This window comes from Vitis riparia, chromosome 19 (assembly GCF_004353265.1).
Source record: "Vitis riparia cultivar Riparia Gloire de Montpellier isolate 1030 chromosome 19, EGFV_Vit.rip_1.0, whole genome shotgun sequence".
In the NCBI taxonomy this organism is placed as follows: domain Eukaryota; kingdom Viridiplantae; phylum Streptophyta; class Magnoliopsida; order Vitales; family Vitaceae; genus Vitis; species Vitis riparia.
The window spans coordinates 90,615-116,397 of NC_048449.1; the positions used below are offsets into that span (position 1 = coordinate 90,615).

The 25,783-nt window shown below is 37.1% G+C and overlaps 1 protein-coding gene across 2 annotated transcripts in view; it reads left to right on the plus strand.

Moving 5' to 3' along the window:
• Positions 1-946: 946 nt before the first annotated feature.
• Positions 947-25,783, plus strand: part of LOC117909319 (SH2 domain-containing protein A-like) — a 34,981-nt gene continuing 10,144 nt past the window's right edge. Inside the window, exons 1-6 of one of the 2 annotated variants that reach the window (XM_034823314.1) lie at positions 948-1,275; positions 6,995-7,186; positions 16,229-16,435; positions 16,538-16,627; positions 19,869-19,946; positions 20,034-20,198. In XM_034823314.1, coding sequence (XP_034679205.1) covers positions 1,126-1,275; positions 6,995-7,186; positions 16,229-16,435; positions 16,538-16,627; positions 19,869-19,946; positions 20,034-20,198 — 882 coding nt within the window. In that variant the 5' untranslated portion in view covers positions 948-1,125. Of the gene's footprint in view, positions 1,276-6,994; positions 7,187-16,228; positions 16,436-16,537; positions 16,628-19,868; positions 19,947-20,033; positions 20,199-25,783 lie in introns of both variants that reach the window. The other variant, XM_034823315.1, reaches the window with a different exon arrangement.

Genomic DNA, 25,783 nt, shown 5'->3' on the forward strand with positions numbered 1-25,783 from the left:
TTAAAACTAATTTTGAAAATCAAGCTCCCAAGTATTGCACTCAAATGCAAATGCATTATTGACATGAATTTAGAAATTTATAAACTTGGATTGGGTTGAGTACTCTCCATAAATTTTGAAAACCCATACTTAATTTTAGTGAATTTTTCTACTCTCCCATATAAACATAATTTGTAAGCTTTTAGTCTTTTACCAATAACCATTACAAGCTTATCTTAATTTGTTTACATTTAGCTAAGTATTTAGTTTAAACACACGAAATAAAATAAAGTTGCAAGGACACAGAATAGAAAAGAGAAAAAAGTTAAAAGAAAAGGAAATTCTTAATTGAAAATAATTTTGAAAATAGGTTATTTTTTTTACAATTAATTTAAATATTTTATAAAATATTTAACAAAATAACAGAAAAAAAAAATTAAGAATTTCTATATTATATACAAATTTATAATATTTTTATGGAGAAAAAGTTTTAAAATTATTTTTTATATTTGAATTTTCAAATAGATTTTGTTATTATAAATATTTTTAAAAATTGTTTATTAAGATAACTCATGTTCCATAATTATTTTTAAAAACACTTTTTTTTTTTTAAATTTGAAAATATATTTACAAGACTTTTCACAAAAACATTATATATAGTTTGTTATAAAAATGGGCTATTGTTTAAAATAAATTTAGGGTATTTTCAGTTAATTTTTTTTATAGTAACTAAGCAATAATTTAAAATGACAAATAGTATTTTAGATATTTTGATATTGTAAGATTGTTTTCTATACTTCAGTTCTTAAATAAAATTTTATTTTTAAAAGTGATTAAGAATTATTTTTTGACAACATGTGGAAAAGCTATTAAGATATAAAAAAAGAAATTATGGATTAGTGATGGTTTTCTTGTATAGCGCGAAACAGAGGATGTTTGCCCATTTCCAAAAACATTCAACACCAACCGTTAATTAACAGCCGTCACAATACAGAGAAAGACGCGCTCGGAAGTCGGAAGAGGGGTTTTCAAAGAAGAGTCCCTGTAGTTATACACAGAGCAGGAGAGTAAAGAGAGTAGAGACGAGCAGGGAAGACAAGGCACTGACAAAAGCCCAGAAAACCCAGTTATCAGAAGGCAGTAATCATGGCTGAAAATGTATCAGAAGACGCCCACGACTATTCTTTACTCAAGGATCTCAGATTGCAAATCGGTGTTGAAGATTCATCTTTCTCCCTCTGCTTTTGGGTTTACCTCATGAACTCCACTCCATTTCCTGCTACAATAATCGGACAGGTCTTAAACTACCCCGTTTCTTGTTTTCTTGGTTGCTTTTCTATTTTCCTGTCAATTTCATTGTTGTATATGATGCCCGTTTATCCCCTTCTTTTTTGGTGTTCTTGAGGTTTTGGTGTGCTTGTCGTGGGTGTTCTGGGTATGGTTGTTGGATCTTCTTTTGTGGGTTGGTTGTGGAAACTGGGACAAGTTTCAGTTTTTTTAAGGTTCCAAAATGTGTCTGAAGTTCACTGAGTCTGTAATTATCTTTGTTAATCAATTGAAGCAAAATACCCATTTGTCAAATTTGTTGTTTTCTGTTTGTGTGGTTATTATATGCTGTTTGTTGATATTTTTCTGCGGATTGGGGGTAAAAATATAGCATAAGTTTCAAGTTTTTTGGGTGCCAAAAAGTGTGAAGTCAATTGCAATATGTAATCTCTATACCATTGGTTGGAAAGGTGTCAAATTCTCATTTATGTGTTTTTATAATTTGATTTATCATTTGCAATATTAAATCATATACGGTAAATAATCCCCATTGTTATCTCTCTGTTTCTCTGTTTATCTCATTTTAGTGATATATATATATATTGGATAGATTTCTCTCATTTTAATGAAATTATTTGTCATGTGGAATGCTTTTGTGATGTTTTGTCATTATCAGTTTGTAAGATGATTGGGGGTTTTGCATTTAGTAGGTACTAGGTGCATCTAAAATCTGTGGCATTTGCGGTTGGTAAGAACAGAAGTTATCTATGATAAGATCATCTCTCTGCAGTCCATTTTCAACCTCTAATTACCTCCTTTTCATCCTCATTGTGGTCTTCAATTGTTCTCTCTTCTATCTCCTCCTCATTGGCTGCATCAAACATCTTTTTTTGTATCAGCATTGCCCAATGTACCATAGAGGTGATATGCAGATAATGGTTGCTGTCAAAATTGGGTCCCCTAGCAACACTCCTCTAGCATTTGCTTTATCACCTCCATTTTTGTATATCTAGTTGGACCTGATAAGAGATGCATTTGTTCAATTGAGTTCTTTCAGTGGTGATTGAAAGATTAATGGGTCAGCTTTGATGATGGGAAGTCAAGTTGAATCAGTTGTTTAACTTTTTTCTTGTGGTCAGTGGTTTATATTTCTAAAGTTTTGCTAGACCAACTTTTTTTTTTTTGATAAGTTTTGCTTGACCAACTTATTATTTCTAGTCTTACAAACCGAGCTTGTGTGTATAGCTCTATTAATGTTATCCTTGATGGATTAATAGGTTTTAAGCTGAGATTTTTTTTTTAATAATTATTAATGCATTTTTATATAAATTGTTAATATTATGCAAACAATTGTAAATATTGGAACTGCAAATTATTAATTGAATGGCTCATGTCCTCTCTATCTTGCATGCACTTGCCACCATCCACTTTGATATCAGAGCTTGGTCATTATCTTCTTCAGACCTATTTTCAGTAAAATCTCTCTTTAGCCCTATCCAACCTTTCAAATCTTGCTTATTTCTTTCCAGTAAAATTCATTTGGAAATCTAAAGCCCCATCTAAGATCAAGGCCTTTGCATGACTAGTGGCCAACAAGAAGGCTAATATCAATGACTTGCTACAAGTGAGAAGACCTTACAAAGCCTTTAGTTTTGATTGTTGCACTATGTGTGTGGAGAGTAGGGAATTGGTTGACCATCTTTTCTTACATTGCCCTATGACTTTAGGGCTATAGCATAGGCTTTTCAAACTAGCTAGACTCGATTAGGTTCCTCCTAGAAGCACAAGTGATTTAATGACTATCTTTTAAGGATTTAGGTAGTACAATTAGAGGCAAAATTTAGTGGCAAATTGCTTACCTCACTTTGATTTGGATAGAATGGAAGGAAAGAAATGCAAAGATTTATGAGGATATATAGAGAACTACAAAATCCATTTGGGGCCTTTGCATGGCTTTTGACAAATGAGAAGGTCAATATTAATGACTTGCTCTGATGGAAAAGACCATACACAATGCTTAGCCCAAAATGGTGTGTTATGTGCAAGCGGAATGGTGAGTTTATGGTATTATGGTATAACCTTTTTTGACTTGCAGGAGTTGATTGGGTTTCCACCTAGAAAGATGGAGGAGATATTGATTATAACATTTAGAGGTTTTGAGAGACTTTTTCAAGGCAAGACACTTTGATGCATTGCTAGACTATCTTTGATTTGGACCATTTGGCAGGAAAGGAACACAATAATTTTTATTTGTTCGTCACAAGTTTGAGTCGAGTAAGGATAGGTGGACTTTAGAAGCGCATTGGGACTTATTTTACTTCTCTTCTTCACTGTAGGCTTCTACTAGTGAAGCTTTGCAAGCATTTATTTGAGCCTTATTTTGCTAGATTGGAACCTTGTTTGTAGAACCACGAGATCGACAAAGGATTAACCTTGTGAATGGCTACCACTATTAGTAGGTTTTATCAAGCTAAATTTTGATGGATGTTTATTTGGCAACCCTGGGCAATTTGGGATTGGAGGGTTGATTAGAGTTCATTTTGGTAGAGTGTTAAAGAGCATTATCTAAACCTACAAGCTAAGGTTTAGCCATTGAGACAGAGATTCTAGCCCTTCTAGAAGGGTTGTTACTAGCAAAAACTTAGGGTTTTTCCAATTTTCTAGTAAAAGGTGATTTTGATGTTGTCATATTGTGAACGAATAAGAAAGAAAGAAGACTACGGAAGTTTGACTTGTGGTTGTTCTAGACTATTGACATTTCTTCATATATAGGATGCTCATTCTCTTAGACTCCTTGCTTAGGCAATGACATGACAAATGCATTAGCTGATCCTTCTTTGTGTAGAGGATTAGGTACTTCTTGGAAGGATTGCTTGTCCTTCTTTGGACATAATACTTCATCACACTGAAATCATTGTTTTCTTATAAAAAAAAAAAAGAAAAAAAATGTGGGACCTAATTTATTTTTCTTCTTCTTGTTTAGCCTTTACAACTACAACTTGCGAGGGAACTCCTTTCAATGTCATTAAGCTCAATTGGAATATTGTGTCTGAATCATAAGGGTTAAAATAGTAAAGCTAGGAGCAAAGCTCTGATCTATAGAGAGTAGAGTCGCCTTCTTGTGTATGTTTCTTTTGGCAATATATTAAGGTATAGGTCTTGTTTTGTACTTTGGGGAATTTATCCACTTGCTCTGTTTATCTAGGGTTTTGTATCTTAAGGGGGGATTCCTTGTCCTTCACATTACTTTCAATTTCTTATCAATGACTGGTTGTTTCTTGTAAAAAAGAAACTGTAAATAGTGGAACTGTTTTTTGTTTTTTCCCTACTCTTTATATAGTGAACCTTAGTGACTAAATCTATTGGATATGAAAAATAACAGAATAATCTGAATAACAAATAGCTTTGAAGATCCAAATCATGCATATAAAGGCTACTCTTCTCATCATAGCTTTCTTCATTTATCCATGATTAGTTGTTGACAACAATTGAATGGGTTAGCATTTTAATGGATTCTGAAATAAAGGCTATACCCTTTTTTTTTTTTTTTTTATCAGAAACGAAGAAAAATATATTAAAAGAAGAAAAGATATAAGAGAAGGAAGAGATATAAGAGAAGGAGAAGAAACAAGAGAAGGATGAGAGGTCTTTCCCACAAAAACAAAAACTGAATAAAAGAGAAAACACCCAACTTTAGAAAACTAAATACAAAGAAAAACCCCAACACTCTCAAACTTTTGAAACGCAAACCGCAGTCCAGTTGAGTTGTAAAACACTAAGAGGAACTCCGTTAAAAGCTGTAGTACAAGAGGCCCAAAGAGAGGAATAGAAAAGAAGCAAGTCCCATAACATCTCTTCCGTTCTCCCCTTATCCTCAAAAATCCTATTATTTCTCTCTTGCCACACCATCCATAACAAAGTGAGGCAAGCGATTTGCCAAAGTGTCTTGCCTCTTAATGAATTCCCCAAACCTTTAAAAGCAATAACCATTGTGTCCACAATACTCCTTGGAGGGACCCAAGCCAACCCTGCTAGATTAAATAGCTCGTGCTAGAGTCCAATGGTAGCAGGACAATGAAGAAAAAGGTGGTCGATCGATTATCCATTTCCTTTGCAAAGAATGCACCATTGAGGACAAAGGGATTTGTAGGGTCTTCTCAATTACAACTTGTCATTGGTGTTTACCTTCCCATGTACTACTAACCAAGTGAGGGCCTTAACCTTTGAGGGAAGTTTTGAACTCCACAAAAACTTGGCCGGAAGGAACAAGATAGGATTTGAGACTTTTGACAAGGCCAAGAAAAAAGATTTCACTGAAAACAAGCCTGATGATGATAAAGACCAAACTCTTGAATTTGCCAAAGAAAGCGAGAAAAACACTGAACTAAGGGAAGACATGATTCTCTGAAGGAGATCAATTTCTGTATCAGTAAGATTGCGATGAAAATTAAAATTCCAAGACAGTATAAAAGAATTGCCAAGGACATTTGAGACATTGGGGTTTTTCACAGAAATAACTCTATAAAGACCAACAATTGAGAGCACAAAGTTTGGTTACCCCACCAAAGATCTTCCCAAAAACGCATTCTCTCCCCATTCCCCACCACTAGGCGAACAAAAGGGGAGAAATCGTGGAAAACTTGAGCAATAGCCTTCCAAGGACATTTGTGTGACCATCTAACCACCATGTTGGCGTTCCATCCATTAGGATGTGTCCCATAAATACTCGTAATAACCTTATGCCAAAGACCATTCCTTTTTCTAGGGAACCTCCAAAGCCATTTCCCTAAGAGAACAATATTTCTCAAAGAAATCTTCCCGAAACCCAAACCTCCCAACTTCTTTGGCCTACAAACAACATCCCATTTGATAAGATGATCTTTCTTTCCTTTCCCCGCCCCAGACCAAAGAAAATCCCTTTGCAGCTTCTCAATCTTTGAGGCTATTGATACTGGGATTTTGAAGAGGGAGAGGAAGTAGCTAGGGATGTGAGACAGACTTGACTGAATTAAAGTAATCCTCCCTCCCAAAGACAAAAATGCCTTTTTCCAACCATCCAACCTCCTCGATATTCTCTCAACCACCGGGTCCCAAAAGCCTATTGTCTTTGGGTTCCCTCCCAATGGAAGACCTAAATAAGACAAAGGCCACTCTGACACTTTGCAATAAAAAACTGAGGTCAAACTAGACAACAACTCTTGCCTTGTATTAATACCTGAAATGATGTTTTTTTCTAAGTTGATTTTTAATCCTGATACTTGCCCAAAAACCAAAAGGATAAGCTTGAGGTTTTGAAGATGTTCCAAAGAGGCTTTAGAGAAAAAGATGGTGTCATTTGCAAACTGTAGCAAAGACACTCTAGTCTTGTCCTTTCCCACAAGAAGCCCTCAGTTAGCCCAGTTTCCTCTGCTCTGATCATCAACCATCTGCTACTAAAGTAAAAAGAAAGGAGAAAGGGGGTCTCCTTGTCTCAAACCTCTAAAGGCTATACTCTCTTGGTCTCCCGCTTCCTCTCCTTTCCTTCTCTCTCTCTCTCTCTCTCTCTTTGTTTGAGGGATGATTGATGCACTTTTTATTTTCATAACACTCAGGTGTATTTCACACAAAGGATATTTTCTTTCATTCTTGACTAAGATTGGTGCATCGTTATAAATTGTTTTTTCACTTTTTCTGTAGTTTCGTATCTCTTCTGTTTTTCCCTTTTCCATGATTTCAAGATGGCTAAGTTCATGTGTTTTTGGATTTGCAGGTGCATTCAGACATCACAGGCAGTGCCCCTTTTCTTGTTTTAAATGAAAAGAAAAAAATGATGCTTTTACCATTGGTTTATCTACACAGAGAAGCTCTCTATCCTGGAAATTCCACTTCATGGACTGAAGTTCCCTCTGCATCTGCAGAGGTTGACTTTCCCCTCAAGAGATGGGTTCATGTGGGATGTGAGGTACATTACAAACACCCTTCAAATCACACAATTATCCATATATGGATTAGTTTAAGGCTTATTTTCTGTCATCAATTTTCTCATAAAAATTGAGATTATTATATAACAGTTTTTTCTTAAATTCTTCAACAGTTGTACAAATAAATTAACTGAACTGATGGTGTATTAAATCCATGTTGCTTGAACTTGGGTCCTAGGATTTTGTTCATCTTGTGCTACACCCTTTATGTTTTGGATCTTTGATGCATAACATTTTAGGGGCAACTATACTTTCTGAAAATGTTTTATGGGGCGGCTCTTTAAGTAACTATGAACTCAAGTGCATACAGATTTATGATTCACAAATTGGGTGTAGATTTCCAATAAACGAAGCTTTATATATACAGAATGGCCTTTGTTAGCCTTCATGGATAGAAATAGTAGATTTATTTTTTCTTTTAATTTTTTTGGGTGTGTGTGCACAAGCCTGTATGTGGGGTTGGCTGTAAAGCTTTTCTCTATGGTGCATGCTATTTTCTAGTGAAAGATCATGGTTGATGCACCAAAGTTGGTCTCCTAAGGTAAGTGGGACAAGGACAGAATATATACAGTGTGATTTCAGTAAACCTAAGGGATAGAATGAGGATACTGAAAATTGATGGTTGGGAGATACCATCTTTATTTATTCTTTTGGATTGATTATTTGTCCTTCAGGGAAGATTGAGAAGTGTGTTGCACATAGAATTAGAGCAGTATTCATATAAAACAGTATTAGTATGTAAATAGTGCTGTCTATAATTGGGTTTAAGGCTTGGCATGATTTTTAGGCTACATGTTGGTCATAGAATGAGATAGTTGTTGTATTCCATTTCACCCATTCCAATGTTTGGATACAGGAAGGCATTTTATCGTCAAATTCTAATAGGTCTGCAACACCTATGAAGCATAGTGGTAGAAATCCATCTAGAGATGTGAGTTTGCAAAAATGATTCCTTAATTAAAAGTGACAAGTTTATCCTTATAGTTGTCATGCAAATCACAATGCTATTTTATTTTATTTTTTCAAAAGAATCTTGCAAAAAGGGGCATAACCCGTAAGCACAAGAGGTATGATGAAAGCTCCTGTCTAAGAAGAAAATAAATATAAAGACAAGAAAATAACTTTCGCTGATAAAATAATAAAGGTCCAACAAAGAGCAAGAATCCAACCCTATAGGATCTCTAGGCCATTGTAATGATGACTTGAAAAAGACGTCTTTCAACCTCTGAGCGAATCTCCACACCTTTCACCTCCTTTTATCCAAGTCTTTCACATGCCAATTCAGAAGGAGATCTTTACCTGTCTAGAGAAGAACCTATTGAAACCCAAAAAATGTGAGTAAAAGATCTTATAACAAATTTGCTTTGTCACAAAGAATAATGATCTGGTTTGTGATCTCCTTTGCCATCTTACATAAATTGCATTTGTTAATTAAGGATCACTCTCTCTTCATCAACTGATGTAGACTAGTGTTTAAAGTTTATGGAAATTTCCCCTATATTTTCACAAAATTTCCGTGTTTCAAAGGTACCGAAAGGATATTATAGTGGAAATTTCTGTCAAATGACTATTGCCGAAACCCCAAGCCATAGTAGGGGAAAGCTAGATTTTTTGTCTTATTATTTATGCTTGCATATGCTATATTTAAGTAAATATCTATGCACAAAATTAATTATTAAAATAGAACTTTAACCTAACACTATAATATATTAATGCATAAAATTAAATATCAAAATAAAACTTTGGTAAATAAATTAATTTTAATTATCTTATTTTCAAATTTGATTTAATTGATTGTTAAAAATATAAAACCATCATAATAATTTTTCTAAGAAGTATTTTTTATATCTTTTGTGTAGTAATTAAATATGGCGAGAATATAAAGTTTTAAATAAAATTCTAAATATTTTTAAATATAAGTAATTATACTTATTTATTATTTCTTTTATATCCTTGAATATTTTTAGATTAGATAAATCATCATTTTAGCATTAAATATGTTTTCAAGTTATACAAATTATTGTCAAATTTCACAACTATTATCATACATATATTGTTTTCTTCAATAAAATGGCTTTAATATGCATGTTATTGCTTATTTTATTATTTCTTGGAGTTTTTCCCAACATTTCTATGAGTTTGATCAATTTTTGTCCAACGATATTTTTTTGTTTGAATTTCCTTTTAATAGTTCCAATATTTCTGTAAAGTTCAACCATTGATATTTCCATAATTTTTTATATTCTAATCCTTGATCTAGAATAAGGATTTTTGACCTGGTAGTCTCCCAAACAAAGAAGAAGAACCCCACAGGTGCACTAGAACTCCATGCCTCCCTTGTAGGAAAGATATTTGCTCTTGTAGTGTAGAAAAAATTGTAATAAGACTTGCCTGAAGAAGACCCCTCCTTCGCTTCCCTCTAAACCATCTTGTCCACCCTCATCTCTAACACTCCCATGGAATGAATGAACTCCATAAAAGGATCCATCATCTCTAGCTCCCAATCTTGAAAAGGCCTATGAAAATAGGGTTGTAATGAACTGCATTCTTAAGTACTGTAAGATTCTTAAAGTCATGGCTTCCCTCTAATGGCTTTCTGTAGTCCCATCCTAAAAGCCTCTCTTGCCTCCTATTACCCTTGCGATTCTCCTCCACAAGTTATTTGTCTCGGTTGCACATATCTCTAAAGCCACCTAGCAAATAAGGCCTTACTTATGGAAGAGAGCCTTCTGATTCAAAATCATCCCTTTTTTTACCCAACACCTCATTAATCCACTTATGAGGTGAAGCTTTCTCCCCTCAACTTGATTCTTACACAAGAAGTGTCTTTGTATCTTCTCCAAAATGCTTTTAATCACCCTTGGAATGACCATCAATGCATGAAATAAATTGGAAAGTGTTGAAATTTGGCATTCAAAGTTAGGATTTTAATTTAGGAAAGTATTTTAGGAATAAAAAAGGAGAGATCATTTAGGATATTTCCTTAAGATTCAGTTTCCTATTTTTAGGAGAGAATCAAGCCAGATTGATATTTTCTTATTCAGTCATTTGTGTATATATATGTGTATGGTGTGTAGCGAAAAAATCAATAAAGGAATTAAGAAATTCTTCATGGTATCAGAGCCAGTTTTCTGAAACCCTAATCCCTTATGGCCGCCTCTTATTCAGGCCATCATTCATTCCGGCCAAGTCTCTCTGGCCATCTCTCAATCCGACCATCTCTCTCTCTGGCCATCTCTCATTCCGGCCATCACTTCCGGTCATCAATTCCGGGAAACGACTTTCCGGTCGGTCGAATCGTCCTCAGAAAACATTCATCGCCGGCGACTTTTCCGATGACGTCTTTTTCCCACACCGCAAGGAGCGCCTGGAGGAGATCTCCAATTTTTTCCAAAGCACCGGAGCTAGAAAACCACCCACGCGCCGACCACGCGCATTTTTCCGACCGGCGACTGCATCTCACGCATCGGCATGTGAGGGCGCATGAGCCACTTTCCGGCGACGCGCTTCCTCTTCCAGCCTCGCCTGATGCCGACTAGTCACCCTTCATACTTGTTTCTGCCATCCGAGACCTGCATGTGCCTCTTTTGGGGTTCTTTTGCCTCCGCGAGCCCTCCGAACAGTTTTTCCGGTGTCCTCCGACTATTTTTTCTCAACCCCAATCCCTGCACGTGCCTTGGGAAGTGTTCTTCTACCTTTCCGGTGGTGCCACAGTTGTTTTTCTTTTCCATTAGGCCGGTATCTCTGGTTTTCTATCTTCCCAATTTCTAGCAACCATATTCGGCTGTCTTCCTCATCTCCATGACAAAATACGGAATGACATCATCACAAGTATCCAACGTCACGACACCAGAATCAGGGGGCAGTTCTGAAATTCCAAACCTTGGTGGCAGTGATTCCTCTCCTATTCTCATCACAGGACACAAATTAAATGACCATAACTATTTACAACAGTCACAATCTGTGTTGCTGTTCATTTGCGGTAAAGGAAAGGATGAGTACCTCACTGGAGAAGCAGCCATGCCAGAAACTACAGAACCGGGTTTCAGGAAGTGGAAGATTGAAAACAGCATGATCATGTCATGGCTTATCGATTCCATGAACAATGACATAGGTGAAAATTTCTTACTGTTTGGGACTGCAAAGGACATATGGGATGCAATCAAAGAAACTTACTCAAGTTCTGAAAATACTTCAGAACTTTTTCAGGTTGAATCAGCCCTACATGACTTCCGCCAAGGAGAGCAGTCAGTTACTCAGTATTACAACACACTCACAAGGTATTGGCAGCAACTTGACTTATTCGAGACTCACTCATGGAAATGTTCGGATGATGCAACAACATACAGGCAACTTGTGGAACAAAAAAGACTGTTCAAGTTTTTCCTAGGACTAAATAGAGAATTGGATGATGTTAGAGGCCGAATCATGGGCATTAAACCCCTGCCAAGTCTCAAAGAGGCTTTTTCAGAGGTTAGGCGTGAAGAAAGTAGAAAGAAAGTGATGATGGGATCCAAAGAGCAACTTGCCCCAACATTGGATGCCTCTGCCCTTGCTGCTCGGTCATTTAATAGTAGTGGTGGAGATCGTCAGAAACGGGATAGGCCTTGGTGTGATTATTGTAAGAAACTAGGCCATTATAAGGAGGCTTGCTGGAAGCTTCATGGCAAACCGGCTGATTGGAAATCAAAGCCACGGTTTGACAGAGATGGCAGAGCACACGTGGCTGCCAACTCTGAGAGCACATCTGTTCTCGAGCCGAGTCCATTCAACAAAGAGCAGATGGAGATGCTACAGAAACTATTAAGCCAAGTTGGCAGTGGCAATACTACCGGGATAGCCTTCACTGCTAATCGAGGAGGAATGAAGCCGTGGATAGTGGACACAGGTGCTTCTGATCACATGACAGGAGATGCTGCCATTCTTCAAAATTACAAGCCAAGTAATGGTCATTCATTCGTCCATATTGCTGATGGTTCAAAGTCAAAAATTGCCGGGACAGGTTCCATAAAACTTACTAAAGACTTGTATCTTGACTCTGTTCTCCATGTTCCAAACTTGGATTGTAATCTTTTGTCCATTAGCAAATTGGCCTGTGATCTCCAATGTGTTACTAAATTTTATCCAAACTCGTGTGTTTTTCAGGACTTGAAATCGGGGAAGATGATTGGCAGTGCTGAACTGTGTTCTGGGCTCTACCTCCTCCCATGTGGCCAATTCTCAAACCAAGTCTCTCAAGCAAGTTGCGTACAGTCTCAGAGTATGGTAGAGTCTTTCAATTCTGTGTCAAATTCTAAGGTCAATAAAGATAGTGAGATTATAATGTTACACTATCGCCTTGGTCATCCTAGCTTTGTTTACCTTGCAAAATTGTTTCCCAAATTATTTATCAATAAAATCCAGCATCTTATCACTGTGAAATTTGTCAGTTTGCAAAGCATACTCGAACAGTATATCCTCAAATCCCATACAAACCTTCGACTGTTTTTTCTTTAGTACATAGTGATGTGTGGGGTCCCTCACGGATAAAAAATATTTCTGGCACTCGATGGTTTGTGACATTCGTTGATGATCATACACGGGTAACATGGGTTTTCCTTATGAAAGAAAAGTCAGAGGTCGGGCACATTTTTCAAACCTTCAATCTTATGGTTCAAAATCAATTCAATTCCAAAATTCAAGTCCTCAAGTCAGATAATGCAAAGGAATACTTTACTAGTAGTCTCAGTACTTATCTTCAAAATCATGGCATTATCCACATAAGTTCTTGTGTTGACACCCCACAACAAAATGGGGTGATTGAACGCAAGAATAGACATCTCTTGGAGGTTGCCCGGTGCCTTATGTTTTCCTCTAATGTTCCAAACTATTTCTAGGGGGAAGCCATTCTCACAGCTACCTATTTGATTAACCGTATGCCATCCAGAGTGTTTACCTTTCAATCCCCACGTCAACTTCTCTTAAAAAAATTCCCTCACACCCGTGCAGCCTCTTCTGATTTACCACTCAAAGTATTTGGTTGCACGGCATTCGTTCATGTGTATTCTCAAAATCGTAGCAAATTTGCTCCTCGAGCCAATAAGTGCATTTTCCTAGGGTATTCTCCAACCCAAAAAGGGTACAAATGTTATTTTCCAACCAACAAAGATTTTACACCACCATGGACGTCTTTTTCTTTGAACATGTCTTCTTCTATCCCAAATCTCATGTTCAGGGGGAGAGCATGAGTGAACATCAAGTTTGGGAGTCTTTTCTTGAGGTTGTACCTTTTTCTCACTCAGAGTCACCAAATCCTTCCCAATCCGCGCCCACTGAGTTGTCCACACCCATGCCGTCATCAGTTCAGCCAGCCCAGCCCACAAATGTTCCTTCTCCCGTGACCATCTGGTCTCCCATGCCTATTCAACCTATAGCCCCACAACTTGCTAATGAGAACTTACAAGTTTACATTAGGAGAAGGAAAAGACAGGAATTAGAGCACGGATCATAGCCAACATGTGGCCAATATATTGACTCCATTTCAAGTCTACTTGAAGAGAACATAGGTGAGGATAGGGCTGGAGAGGTGTTAATTCCCAGCATTGATGATTCTATTCTGCCGATTGCATTGAGGAAGGGTGTTAGGAGATGTACAGATCATCCAATTGGGAATTATGTTACGTATGAAGGGCTATCACCATCTTACAGAGCATTTGCTACTTCTCTTGATGATACTCAGGTTCCCAACACAATACAAGAGGCATTCAAAATTTCAGAATGGAAGAAGGCAGTATAAGATGAGATTGATGCACTTGAGAAGAATGGGACATGGACTATCACAGATTTGCCGGTTGGGAAGAGGCCTGTGGGGTGCAAGTGGATTTTCACCATAAAATACAAAGCAGATGGATCAGTCGAGAGATTCAAGGCTCGTTTGGTAGCTAGAGGCTTTACACAATCCTATGGGATAGACTATCAGGAGACTTTTGCTCCTGTTGCAAAATTGAACACTATCAGGATTCTTCTATCATTGGTTGTCAATCAAGATTGGTGCTTGCAACAACTGGACATAAAAAATGCGTTTCTAAATGGTGACCTAGAAGAGGAAGTCTACATGGAAATACCACCTGGTTTCGAAGGAAGTATGGCAAAGAATCAGGTTTGCAAACTCCAAAAATCCTTGTACGGCCTTAAACAATCTCCCCGAGCCTGGTTTGATAGATTCACAAAGGCAGTCTTGAAGCTGGGCTACAAACAAGGTCAGGCTGATCATACTCTATTTATCAAGAAGTCTCATGCCGGGAAAATGACCATATTGATAGTTTATGTCGATGATATTATTCTATCTGGGAATGATATGGAGGAATTACAGAATTTGAAGAAGTATTTGTCAGAAGAGTTTGAAGTTAAAGACCTTGGAAATTTGAAATATTTCCTTGGTATGGAAGTGGCTAGATCAAGGAAGGGAATTGTAGTCTCTCAAAGAAAATACATACTCGATCTTCTTAAGGAGACCGGTATGCTTAGATGCAAACCAATTGATACTCCTATGGATAGTCAGAAGAAACTTGGTATCGAGAAAGAGAGTACACCGATAGACAGGGGGAGATATCAGCGACTCGTCGGGCGCCTGATTTATCTCTCACACACTCGGCCAGATATTGACTTTGTAGTGAGTGCTGTAAGTCAATTCATGCACAGCCCCACTGAGGAACACATGAAAGCAGTCTACAGGATTCTTAGATATTTAAAAATGACACCAGGGAAAGGTCTATTCTTCAGAAAGACAGAAAATCGTGACACTGAAGTATACTCAGATGCGGATTGGGCAGGAAACATCATTGACAGGCGGTCCACTTCTGGATACTGTTCTTTTGTCTGGGGAAATCTTGTTACCTAGAGGAGTAAGAAGCAATCAGTTGTAGCCAGAAGTAGTGCAGAAGCTGAGTACAGAGCTTTAACACAGGGAATCTGTGAAGGGATTTGGATAAAGAGGGTTCTTAGTGAACTGGGACAAACGAGTTCATCTCCGATTCTGATGATGTGTGATAATCAGGCAGCTATAAGCATAGCAAAGAACCCCGTGCATCATGATAGGGCCAAGCATGTTGAGATTGACAGACACTTCATCACAGAGAAGGTGACTAGTGAGACGGTTAAATTGAACTACGTTTCTACCAAGCACCAAACCGCAGACATCCTCACCAAAGCTTTACCTAGGCCTAACTTCGAAGACTTAACTTGCAAGCTGAGATTATATGATATACATTCTCCAGCTTGAGGGGGAGTGTTGAAATTTGGCATTCAAAGTTAGGATTTTAATTTAGGAAAGTATTTTAGGAATAAAAAAGGAGAGATCATTTAGGATATTTCCTTAGGATTCAGTTTCCTATTTTTAGGAGAGAATCAAGCCAGATTGATATTTTCTTATTCGGTCATTTGTGTATATATATGTGTATGGTGTGTACCGAAAAAATCAATAAAGGAATTTAGAAATTCTTCAGAAAGTTTGAAAGCGTATTTTTAATAAGTGTCAATCCACTTCCCTTAGACAAATCTTGATGGAAGCTAACTTCTTCCTAAAATATTCCTTTACTGAATCCCCAATAGAAGGTTAACAACATGATGGTAATGGTTAACAACACAATCTCCAGATTTTGATTGACTTTTTTGACTTGTAAAGCTATTAACTTTCCTAAACACTTACGTTATTAAGATCCATGATGTGTACTGGATTAACACTCTTCCTAATGTGTGGCCCCTTACCCTCATGTAGACACAGATTAGCAGTTATGGATTATGGTAAATAGAAGGGGGACTAAATAGTAAGAGAGACTCAAATTTGAGACCTCTAGTTAATGGTAACTCCGATACCATGTTAAGTTACAAATTGACTAAAAAGCTTGAGGTGTTTGGATATCGCCCTACAATGTTTACCGGGAAAACGTAACTAATTACATGCTTTAGCTACGTTTGTCTTTTGTGATGTTTTGTGTTCTTTTCTGGAGCGGCTTATGATTTATTTGTTGATATGTTCATGTTAGGTTGCTACAGATTTTATGCGGCTTCACATTGATGGCAAGATTGTGGGAGAGAAGCCTCTATCTTCCTTGTCTAACAATGAATCTGATTCAAATGGTTCAGGGAGAGTAACTTTGGTTGGTATTGGTGGAGATGATGCTGTACAGGGTTATATCCATAACGCAAAAATCTTGCCTTTAACATTTTCTATCAAGGATCACTATGTTCAGGTCCATAGAGAGTTGTAATACTTGATATTCTTAGAATGTCTTCTTGTCAGACTGTAGAATCACTTAATATCTTACTTGCTAAATATATTTATCTGATGCCAGGACCCGCCTTTACAACTATCTATTGATAGTTCAACTGCCTTAGATATTGAAGAGGACAGTGATGGTGTTTGGAGCATTGTTGGTGGCAAGGTATGACTGTATGAGAGGTTCTTTCTGAATAGTCCTGTCAGTTGTGTCCATTTCTTATGTTTGGATTAGAGGTATACTTCCTTGTTTCTTTTGCATTATTATTTGTGGAGTATCTAACAAACTGCATTTTGTCTCTGCACTTACACTAACTTCTGTATCTCTTATTATAATTGAGTGAACCCATTGAATTTGCTTTCAGTGGTGTTTTTTTCCGTGTTTTGACCTGTTTTAGTTGTTTCAACTCATCTAGCTTTAACATCATGGACTTACAAATTTAACAGTCTTAATAGTGTTTTCCCAGTGTAATTGTTTGGTTTTCAACCATTCAAGGAAGGTTATTTGGAAAATCTGTAGTTGTGTGTGATTGAGATTTTGCCTATCAAACTAAACGGAAAGTTTTATAAGGCAGATATTGGACCAGCATTGATCAATGAAATGGAGACACAGTATTGGGCAGCCAAGAATGAAAAAATCAGTTGACCTGGTTTTAGGCCATATTGAGATGGATTAGTGGTGGGACAGGAACAGAAAAATTTAGAAATGAATGCATTTGTGAAGAGTTCATAGCTGCAATTGGCAAGGCAATGAGAAAATCAGTTGACCTGTTTTGGCCCATGGTATCTAGATGCCTACTGAGACCAAAATATTTTTTGCTGTGCTTTATTTGAGTTTGGGCTGAGCTGAGTTTGGGTTACAGTTAGCTAAGGTTAAAGCCTGTCTAAAGCGTGAAGTATGATAATACTTATGTTTTACATTTATGGTGTACATGTATCATATTCATAAAGTTAGCACAGGCTACAGAAATGGTCAACATCTTGAAAAGTTGACATCAACTGGGAAAAGTAACACTTTTATTCATTGTTAGTGTAATATATTGCTTGTAACCTAGAATCAAGGTTGCCTGAACTTGGTTGAAGCTCTTCCCTTGAATGAGCTGGTTTCTGGCTGATGCCTATGGGCTGAGATTAGTGTTAAGTTGAGCTTGTAAATATTGTTTATTATTTGTGCTGAGCTTGGACAAACCTAGGCCTGCCTCAGGCTGTTGAAGTTGAGAATCCTCTTTGTTCCTGTGAAAAGAAGACATGTAAATGCTTCACTGAGGAGTGGCATAATTCAGGTTAAATATGCTGTAAGGACAAGGAGTGGCACAATTCAGGTTAGAGGTGCTGTAAGGACAAGGAGAAGACAAAAATGGATGTGGAATAATGGTCGATGACAAAGGATGAATCTGGATGGAGTGAAATGGTGAAATGGATTTGGATGTCCATGGGACTCCAAATAATTTGGAGAAAGTTCTGTAGCAAAGAAAGAAAATAACAATCAGCAATAGAAGAGATGCAAATGACTTCTAGTAAGACTGATTAAAAGGAAACAAGATAAACAGGCAAGCAACAAGTGAAAGGTCAGAGCAGTAACCAGCTTTCAGTATTCAGTCTTTGTAAATCCTAAATTGATTTTTTTCCCCTAGATTGCACTCAGAGGATGATTCTATCCTCCTAAAACACTCAAAACCTTTTAAAAGATAATAGTCTGGAAACTAACTGAAACAGATAAGGAAAAATAAATAAATTAGTAGGTTGGCCTTGTCCTTTCGTTGATTCACTTTATGTGTGGGTTGTTCTTTAGCTGTATCAGAAAAACTTTATCAAGTTGTAGTGATGGTAATGGCAATGGTAATGGTGAGGAGGTGGTGAAGCATACTGTGGGTAATGGTTTTAGTGGATGGGTTAAGGTAGCAGCAGAATGCCAGTGATGCTTCTGGTTGTGATTTGTTGCTGGAGGCAGTGGCAGTGGCCCCATGATGGCAGGCTGCTAGTAGCTCTGGTAGTTGCAATGATTTTGGCATGGTGTTAAGGTAGAGATGATGATTGACCAAATACTGAATGTGGTTATGGTTGCACTCTCTCTTTCGCTCTCTATACAAATGCAAACACAAAAATATCTATATATATGTTCATATATTGGTTTTCCTTTCTCCAATATCAACTGCAGAATTACCTGAAATGCACCAGAAACTTTAATGAACCTTGGCATAAAAAAAATGCCTTTTGAAATCCTGAGAATAAAAGATTTTTAAGTTTCGAATGCTGACAATTGATCTTAATCTTTTTTCTTGATATAATTTCATTAATTGATATGTTTACCCGGGGAAGATTCTAAATTTCATTCATAACTGAAGCCTTGAATTTTGACAAAGTGGATTGGTGATGAAGAATAGCATTATAAAACTGAGTTATTGCTGTCTAGAAGCATTGCTGGTGACTGAAGTTTACCAACTGATACGGTCTTCAGGTTTGTGAAGATGAAGGCCAATTATTAAGGTTTAAGGTAAAGTATTGAGAGCATAAGTTGATGGAATTCCAGCAAGAAGGTTGTAAGAATTTTTTGGGTAGCCACTAATATGGGGCTTTGGGGTGTCAGTGAATGGCTAAAGAGGTGGAAAGAGGTTTCTGATTATGAAACAGGTTTTAGGTTAGAGAATTAAAGAAATGATGGTAGGATTTATGGGGTTAAACGGATAAAGTAGTGCAAATAGACGAAAGAAGTTAGGCAGTCATTCCTTTAATAATTGAACCTTCTAAAAAAGAAGATAAACCAATATGTAAACAACACTCAGGTTATGTAAACCAGGGAGTTTTTAAAAGTCTAATAGGCTGGTTTTCAATGCAAGAGGACACTTGTAACTGGACTTGGAGGAGAAAATAAACAAACTCATGTAGACCCTAGTGACAACAATCCAATAGCCAAACACATTCTAACCTAGATTCTAAACTATGCTAATATGTGAAATTACTAAACTGCACCAATATGGATTGTATTAATATATATATATATATAACCTTTCATGGCAAATCCCTTAGGACTCTCTATGGGGACTCAAACCTCGGGGTGTTGACTGTGCCCACAACAACTAACACCAAGTAAATCAGGGTATTTAACCAGCTGCAGGATTCGAACCTGGGACTGTGCATCTTTAATATGGATTGTATTAATTCCACCACAAGGAAAATAAAATTTCTCTTCTATTAATGTGCTTTAACATCAAGCAGAAGGTTACTCCGTAAGTTGGGAAAAGAAAGAAATGACGAGTTTCACTTGCTATTACACATCAAGTGTTACTTCATTGCCTATAGATGGAAATTTAGATGCCAGATACTAAAATGTTATACAAGTTATTTTCTTGAGATATGATTATTATTTCTTCTAATGATTTTACTTGTTTCTGTTCACCAAATGGCAGGCATCTTGCCGCAGGAATTTTTCCTTGGATGTTATTTTATTAGATGCCTTGGGCCAGCCTGTGAACAAGGAAATAGAGGTCATTGACTTTAGTATCATTGTCTGCTGATCGCATTTTTTCTCCTCAGTAAATAATTTACTTACTTTGCATGGCTTCTTATATCAGGTTGATGCTTCACTCTTGTATGCTGATAATGGGGAACCGGTTGAGAAGCCAAATGATTCAGAAGCTCCTCTTCTAACGAGCTATGATGGGATAGAATTTTCTTCTTCTGATAGGCCAAGTAAACTATCAAATGGACGTGCATCCTTTAAGCTCAAGATATCTCAGGTGCTAATATTATTATGCAAATGTACCTTCTGGATCTTACTGCAACTTAAATGACTGATGTTAGTGTTTATCCAATATTGCTAGGAAGGTCCAGAACAATATTCTTGTTTGCTTGATTTCTAGTCGTTTGTGATCATCAGTCATTGGTTCCTATAAAGAGGATCGGAGTGACCAGATCTTGGCTTTCCGAGGATACAAAGATTAAGGTTGGTGTTGTGAATGCTTTCTGTAGTCGCTTCTTTGAGGAAGGGGATTAGAGGCCTAGTATTAGTGGTATGGTCTTTTCTTGTTGAGAAAGTGTATATGTGAGGGTTTTGAAGGCTTCTTTCTCGTAGGAAGAGGTTTTTTATGCTTTGTCTAGCTTAGAAGGGGACAAAGCTCCTAGGCCATATGGTTACATTTTGGCTTTTTGGTAGCAAAACAGGGATTTTGTAAAGGTGGAGGTGATGGATTTCTTCAAAGAGTTCTTCTTTGAAAGAAGTTCCTTTGTGAGGAGTTTGAATGCTATATCTTTGGTCTTGATTCCAAAGAAAGGAGGTGCAAAGGATTTAAAGGATTTTAGACCCATTGGTAGGGTTGTCAGCAAAATAGTTTATGATTTTCAGCATGTGAGGGTAGAGGTGTCCAAGCCCGGCACGGCCCAATGTGTTGAGCCAGCACGACCCACTTTAAAATTATGTTGGGCCGGCCCGGCCCATGCATGCTAAATAGTTGGCTCGACGTGACCCATAAGCCCGCGGCCTAATCGTGCCAACGGGCCGTGGCCCATGGGCCACTCACTTTGTTAAAAATTTTAATTTAATTTTTTAAGTCATTTTGTCTTATGTTTTTTTCATTATTAAATAAAATTTCTTTTTGTTGCTTTAAACACCTCTAATAATTATGCTTTTTATTTTTTATATTTATATTTATCGAGTTTGTAATAGTAAAATTTATAGAAATTTTAGTTTTTGTTTTTAAAAATAGCAAAAAAATTATATTTGTATTTGTTTATTTTTTATCAATATAACATTAAATTTAAAATAATGGAATATAAAAGGAAATGAAATATAAAAAAAAGTAATTCTTTTATTCAATATTTCAACAAATTACATGAAAAAATAAGGAGAAAAAAAAGGTGAGAATTGCATCACTATAGTTTGAGTACATCCCAACTAGTTTGGCACCCACCCAACTATCAATATTATGCATTACTCAACCTTTAAAAATTAGCTACATTTAATAGATTTAAAAGAAACGAACAATAGCTATTGATTTACTTTTTTACGCCTCAAACTAGCTGTTATATAGTTATTGAAAGGGGTACTATAAACAATTAACATGTAATGAAAAGGAAAAAGTAAAAAGTGAAAAGCGGAATTTAAAAAGGCTAGGTGGGCTGGCATGGGCTGTTTCCTTTGGCACAGCACGACCCGCTCCTTTGGGTTGTGCCAGCCCAGTCCGCTACAATATTGGGTCGTGCTAGCTCAGCTCAGTCTTTTGGCGTGCCGGGCCATGGGCCAAAATGGGTGGCCCAGCCTATTGGACACCTCTATGCCAGGGAAGGCAAATCTTAGACATGGCTCTAATTGCAAATGAGGCTATCGATTCAAGGTTAAAGAGCTCCGCTTCAGGAATCATTTGTAAGCTTGATATTGAGAAGACTTATGATCATGTTGATTAGAGTTTTCTATTGGCAATATGAAGAAAATGGGTTTTGGGCAAAAGTGGGTGGGTTGGATGAAGTGGTGCATTTTTTCAACTTCTTTCTCAATTCTAGTGAATGGGACCTCTATTGGCTTCTTCCATAGTTCTAGAGGTCCAAGACAAGGGGATGCACTCTCCTTTTATTTATTAGTGCCGGTGACGAAGGCTTTAAGTCAGTTGCTTGTTAAGGCAAGGGAATGAGGTTTCATCTTTAGGTTCTTGGTGGGTTAGAGGGGTAGTAGCTTAGTTGAGGTGACCCACCTGTTGTATGTTGAGGATACTATCATTTTCTATGAGGCAAATGAAGAGCAATTTATGTATTTGAACTAGATTCTCATGGGGTTTGAAGTGATTTATGGGTTGAAAGTTAATTTGGATTAGAGTAAGATCATCCCAATATGGAGGATTGACAATTTGGAGAGTTGGTAGTTAAGTTGGGTTGTCGGATGGGGAGTCTCCCTTCTACTTATTTAGATCTTACTCTTGGAGCCCTGTTCAAGTCAATGACGATGTGGGAAGTGATGGAGGAGATTGTGCAAGAAAGATTAGCCTTGTGGAAAAGATAGTACTTATCGAAAGGGGGGAGACTCACTCTCATTAAAACACTTTATCTAGTCTCCCTATTTATTGCGTGCCCCTTTTAGTGATTCCAAGAAGGGTAAGTTCAAGGCTTGCAAAGTTCCAAAGAGATATTTTTTTGGGTGAAGGTGCTTTAGAGAAAAAAAAACTCACTTAGTAAACTGGGTTAAAGTGTGCTTAGACAATAATAGAGGGGGATTAGGCATTAGGAATCTTATTGTTCTCAACATGGCGCTTCTAGGTAAGTGGGGTTTAAGATTTGCTTCGGAGAGAGACTCTTTGTGGAGGCATGTGATTGCTGGGAAGTTTGGGGAGGAAGGCGGAGGTTGGACTTCGGTCGTACTTAGGAAAGGTTATGGTGTAGGCTTTTGGAAAGCCATTAGGAAAACTTGGGAGGTTTTTAAAAGCAATGTTTGCTTCATTATCGGGAATGAAAGGAGAATCAAGTTTTGGTTGGACAAGTGTGGCGACACCTTGTTGTTTCTTAAGACAATTCCATGATTGGGAATTAGAAATGGTGGAGGCTTTTTTGTGCAGAATTCAAAAGCATTTGATTTGGTGTAAGATGGAGGATAGAATGATTTGGTCAGCCTCAAGGAATGGAAAGTTCCCTGTTAAAGCTTTCCATTCTTTTCTAACTTCAAGGGGTATAGAGGCTTTCCCATAGTGGTTTAGTTTTTTTGCATGGGAAGCATCTTAGGGAAGGATCCTAACTTTAGACTGCTTGAAAAGAAGGGTTTATTTATTTATTTATTTTTTAGTAAATAGATGTTTTTTTTTTGTGTGTAAAAGGGAGGAGGAGTTCATCGACCACTTGCTTCTACATTATGTTACATTTCGATATTTATGACAGTTGATTTTCTCGTTATTTGGCTTGTAGTGGGTGATGCATTCTTCGGTTAGATTGATGTTGCTAAGTTGGAGTGGGGTTCAAGTAGGAAACAACAGAAGAAAGCTTGGTTAGCTTCCTTTTTGCGCCTTATCTAGGTAATTTGGCATGAAAGAAATCAAGGGGCTTGAAGATGTGAAAACTTAGGATGAAGCACTTAAATATGCTCTTTTTGTTTTCCTTTTTGGACCATGTTAGGATTCATTTAGAAGGAAATCCTATGTCTTTGATTGATATTGTAGATTGGTTAAGAGCCAAGTAGTTGTAGGCAGGTGATTTTGTTTTTGTGCCTTTCTTTATTTGTTCTTTCCACTTGGCTCTCTTTGTATACTCCTAATGTACGTTGGCAAACTTTAGCCTATCTTCTATCTATAATATTTTTCTGCTTGCTTATAAATAATAATAATAATAATAATAATAATAATAAATAAATAAATAAATAAATAAATAAATAAAGAAGATATCCTTTTTGAGAAGATAAACTTATTGCGGATAGCTAATTTAGTCTAAAGAATGCAGCAATCACTTGGTTAAATCATGTCATTGGGTCAAGTTTAGCCTAGGCCTCTTATATGGGACATTGAGATGACAACCCTATACAAGCATGGGAACAACTAGCAATGTAAAGTTGTTTTTTTAATAGGCATAATAGGAATATAATATGCGCAGCCCCAACGACACAGGTAGCCCAACTACAAAAAGTACCCAAAGGTAATTACAAACCTACAGACATAGCCCTAATAGGACATAAGCACGTCCAATCAATAAACTGTAACAATGAAAGGTTATTGACCCCATAGGAACAGGGATTTGAAGAAAGACTCTTTCAAAACTTGATCAGGACATCCTAAGTCTTTAGAAAAAATCATCTGATTTTGCTTTTGCCAAATACACCAAAACATGCATGTAAGGATCAAAAAGGGGGGAACATTATACAAGAAGTATACAAGAAGTGGCCAAAGGTAACATTATAAACCTATAAACATAGTCTTATTGGGAATAAGCATGCCCCATTTCTGAATCTAAGAATGACAGGTCATCAGCTCCAAATGAATCCCTAGATCATGCTAACCAACAAGCATATTCTTTATTGAGCAAGGAAGCACCCAAGTGACCTTAAATAAGGAGAACCAGAAGTGCCACAACATGTGAATGTTTCCATAATGGATGAAGATACGATTGGCTTACTTATTTTGGTGTAGAAATAACACCTATTAACTGGAGACCTACCTTTTTCTTACATTGGCTGGTCATCACAAAGAGGCCAACCTTCAAAGAATCCCTTGAGCCCCATCCTCCTTTGGAGGAAACAAACACGAAAAGGCATGAAAGTAAGGTTTGGAATAAGGTCTAACAACAAAGCCCCACACAAAATTGTCCTTATAATTTCCTCTAACGGCATTTGATTGAATGTGTTCAACAGATACCTCCATCCAATCTTGAAAGCTCCACAAAGAACAAAGGTTCCAATAACCTTGAGCACACCCCCCTGCTTGCTTTCATCCTAAAAATATGCTACCCAAGCAGTCTTTTGCTAATCAATACAAAAAGGATGGGGAAGCTTTGTTTCAATGAAGAATCTCCAAACCACACATCCAAACAAAACTTACACCTGTGACCATCAACCACTGAAACTCTAGTTATAAAGCATCCCACCCTTTGTTATAAACCTTGTTATAAAACTTACACCTGTCCCACACTAATTTCTCTTTCCCCTCCCTGGAAAACCAAACCCCCTCATCCCTCACAAACTTTCCTTTTATGATGTGCCTGCATTAACAATCCCACTCCACCACAAACCTTTGCATCCATTTACTAAGAAGAGCTTTACTCAACGCTAAGAGGCATCTAAAACCCAAGCCTTCCTTACCTTCATTGAAAAAAATAATTGGCCACTTAACCATGTGTAATTTCCTCTCTATGTGCCCTCTTAGGACAAGTACTGTCTTTCTCAATTAGCAAGCCTTTTATTGAATCTCTTCTCAACTGTCTGAGACCTAGTAGGACTTGAATGGATCTCCCAATGGAAGACCTGAACAGTTACTGGCAGTTGGCAACTTCCCCACCCTATATCCAAACTGTGATGCCAACAAGTCCACATTAGTTTCATTCCCCTCTGGAACAGGTTCACTCTTCTCTAGAGTTGCTTTAACACCAGACACCCTCTCCAGACAGAGAAGAATCCATTTCAAGCACATCAACTGATAGCAGCTAGTTGGCTAGTGTTCTTATGTCATACTCAGCTTACCTCACCCTATGTGTTAACTTAATATTTTTCTTGTAAATGTTCTTATTTGGTATTGGGATTATCTCAGCTAATCTACCTATCTTCACTTTCTGGCGTGCATATAAAAGTTATTCTTCTGCATTATAGTAAATAATAGTAACACAAATTCCCCGGTAGTGATGGTAGTAAAATTATGCTTAAATG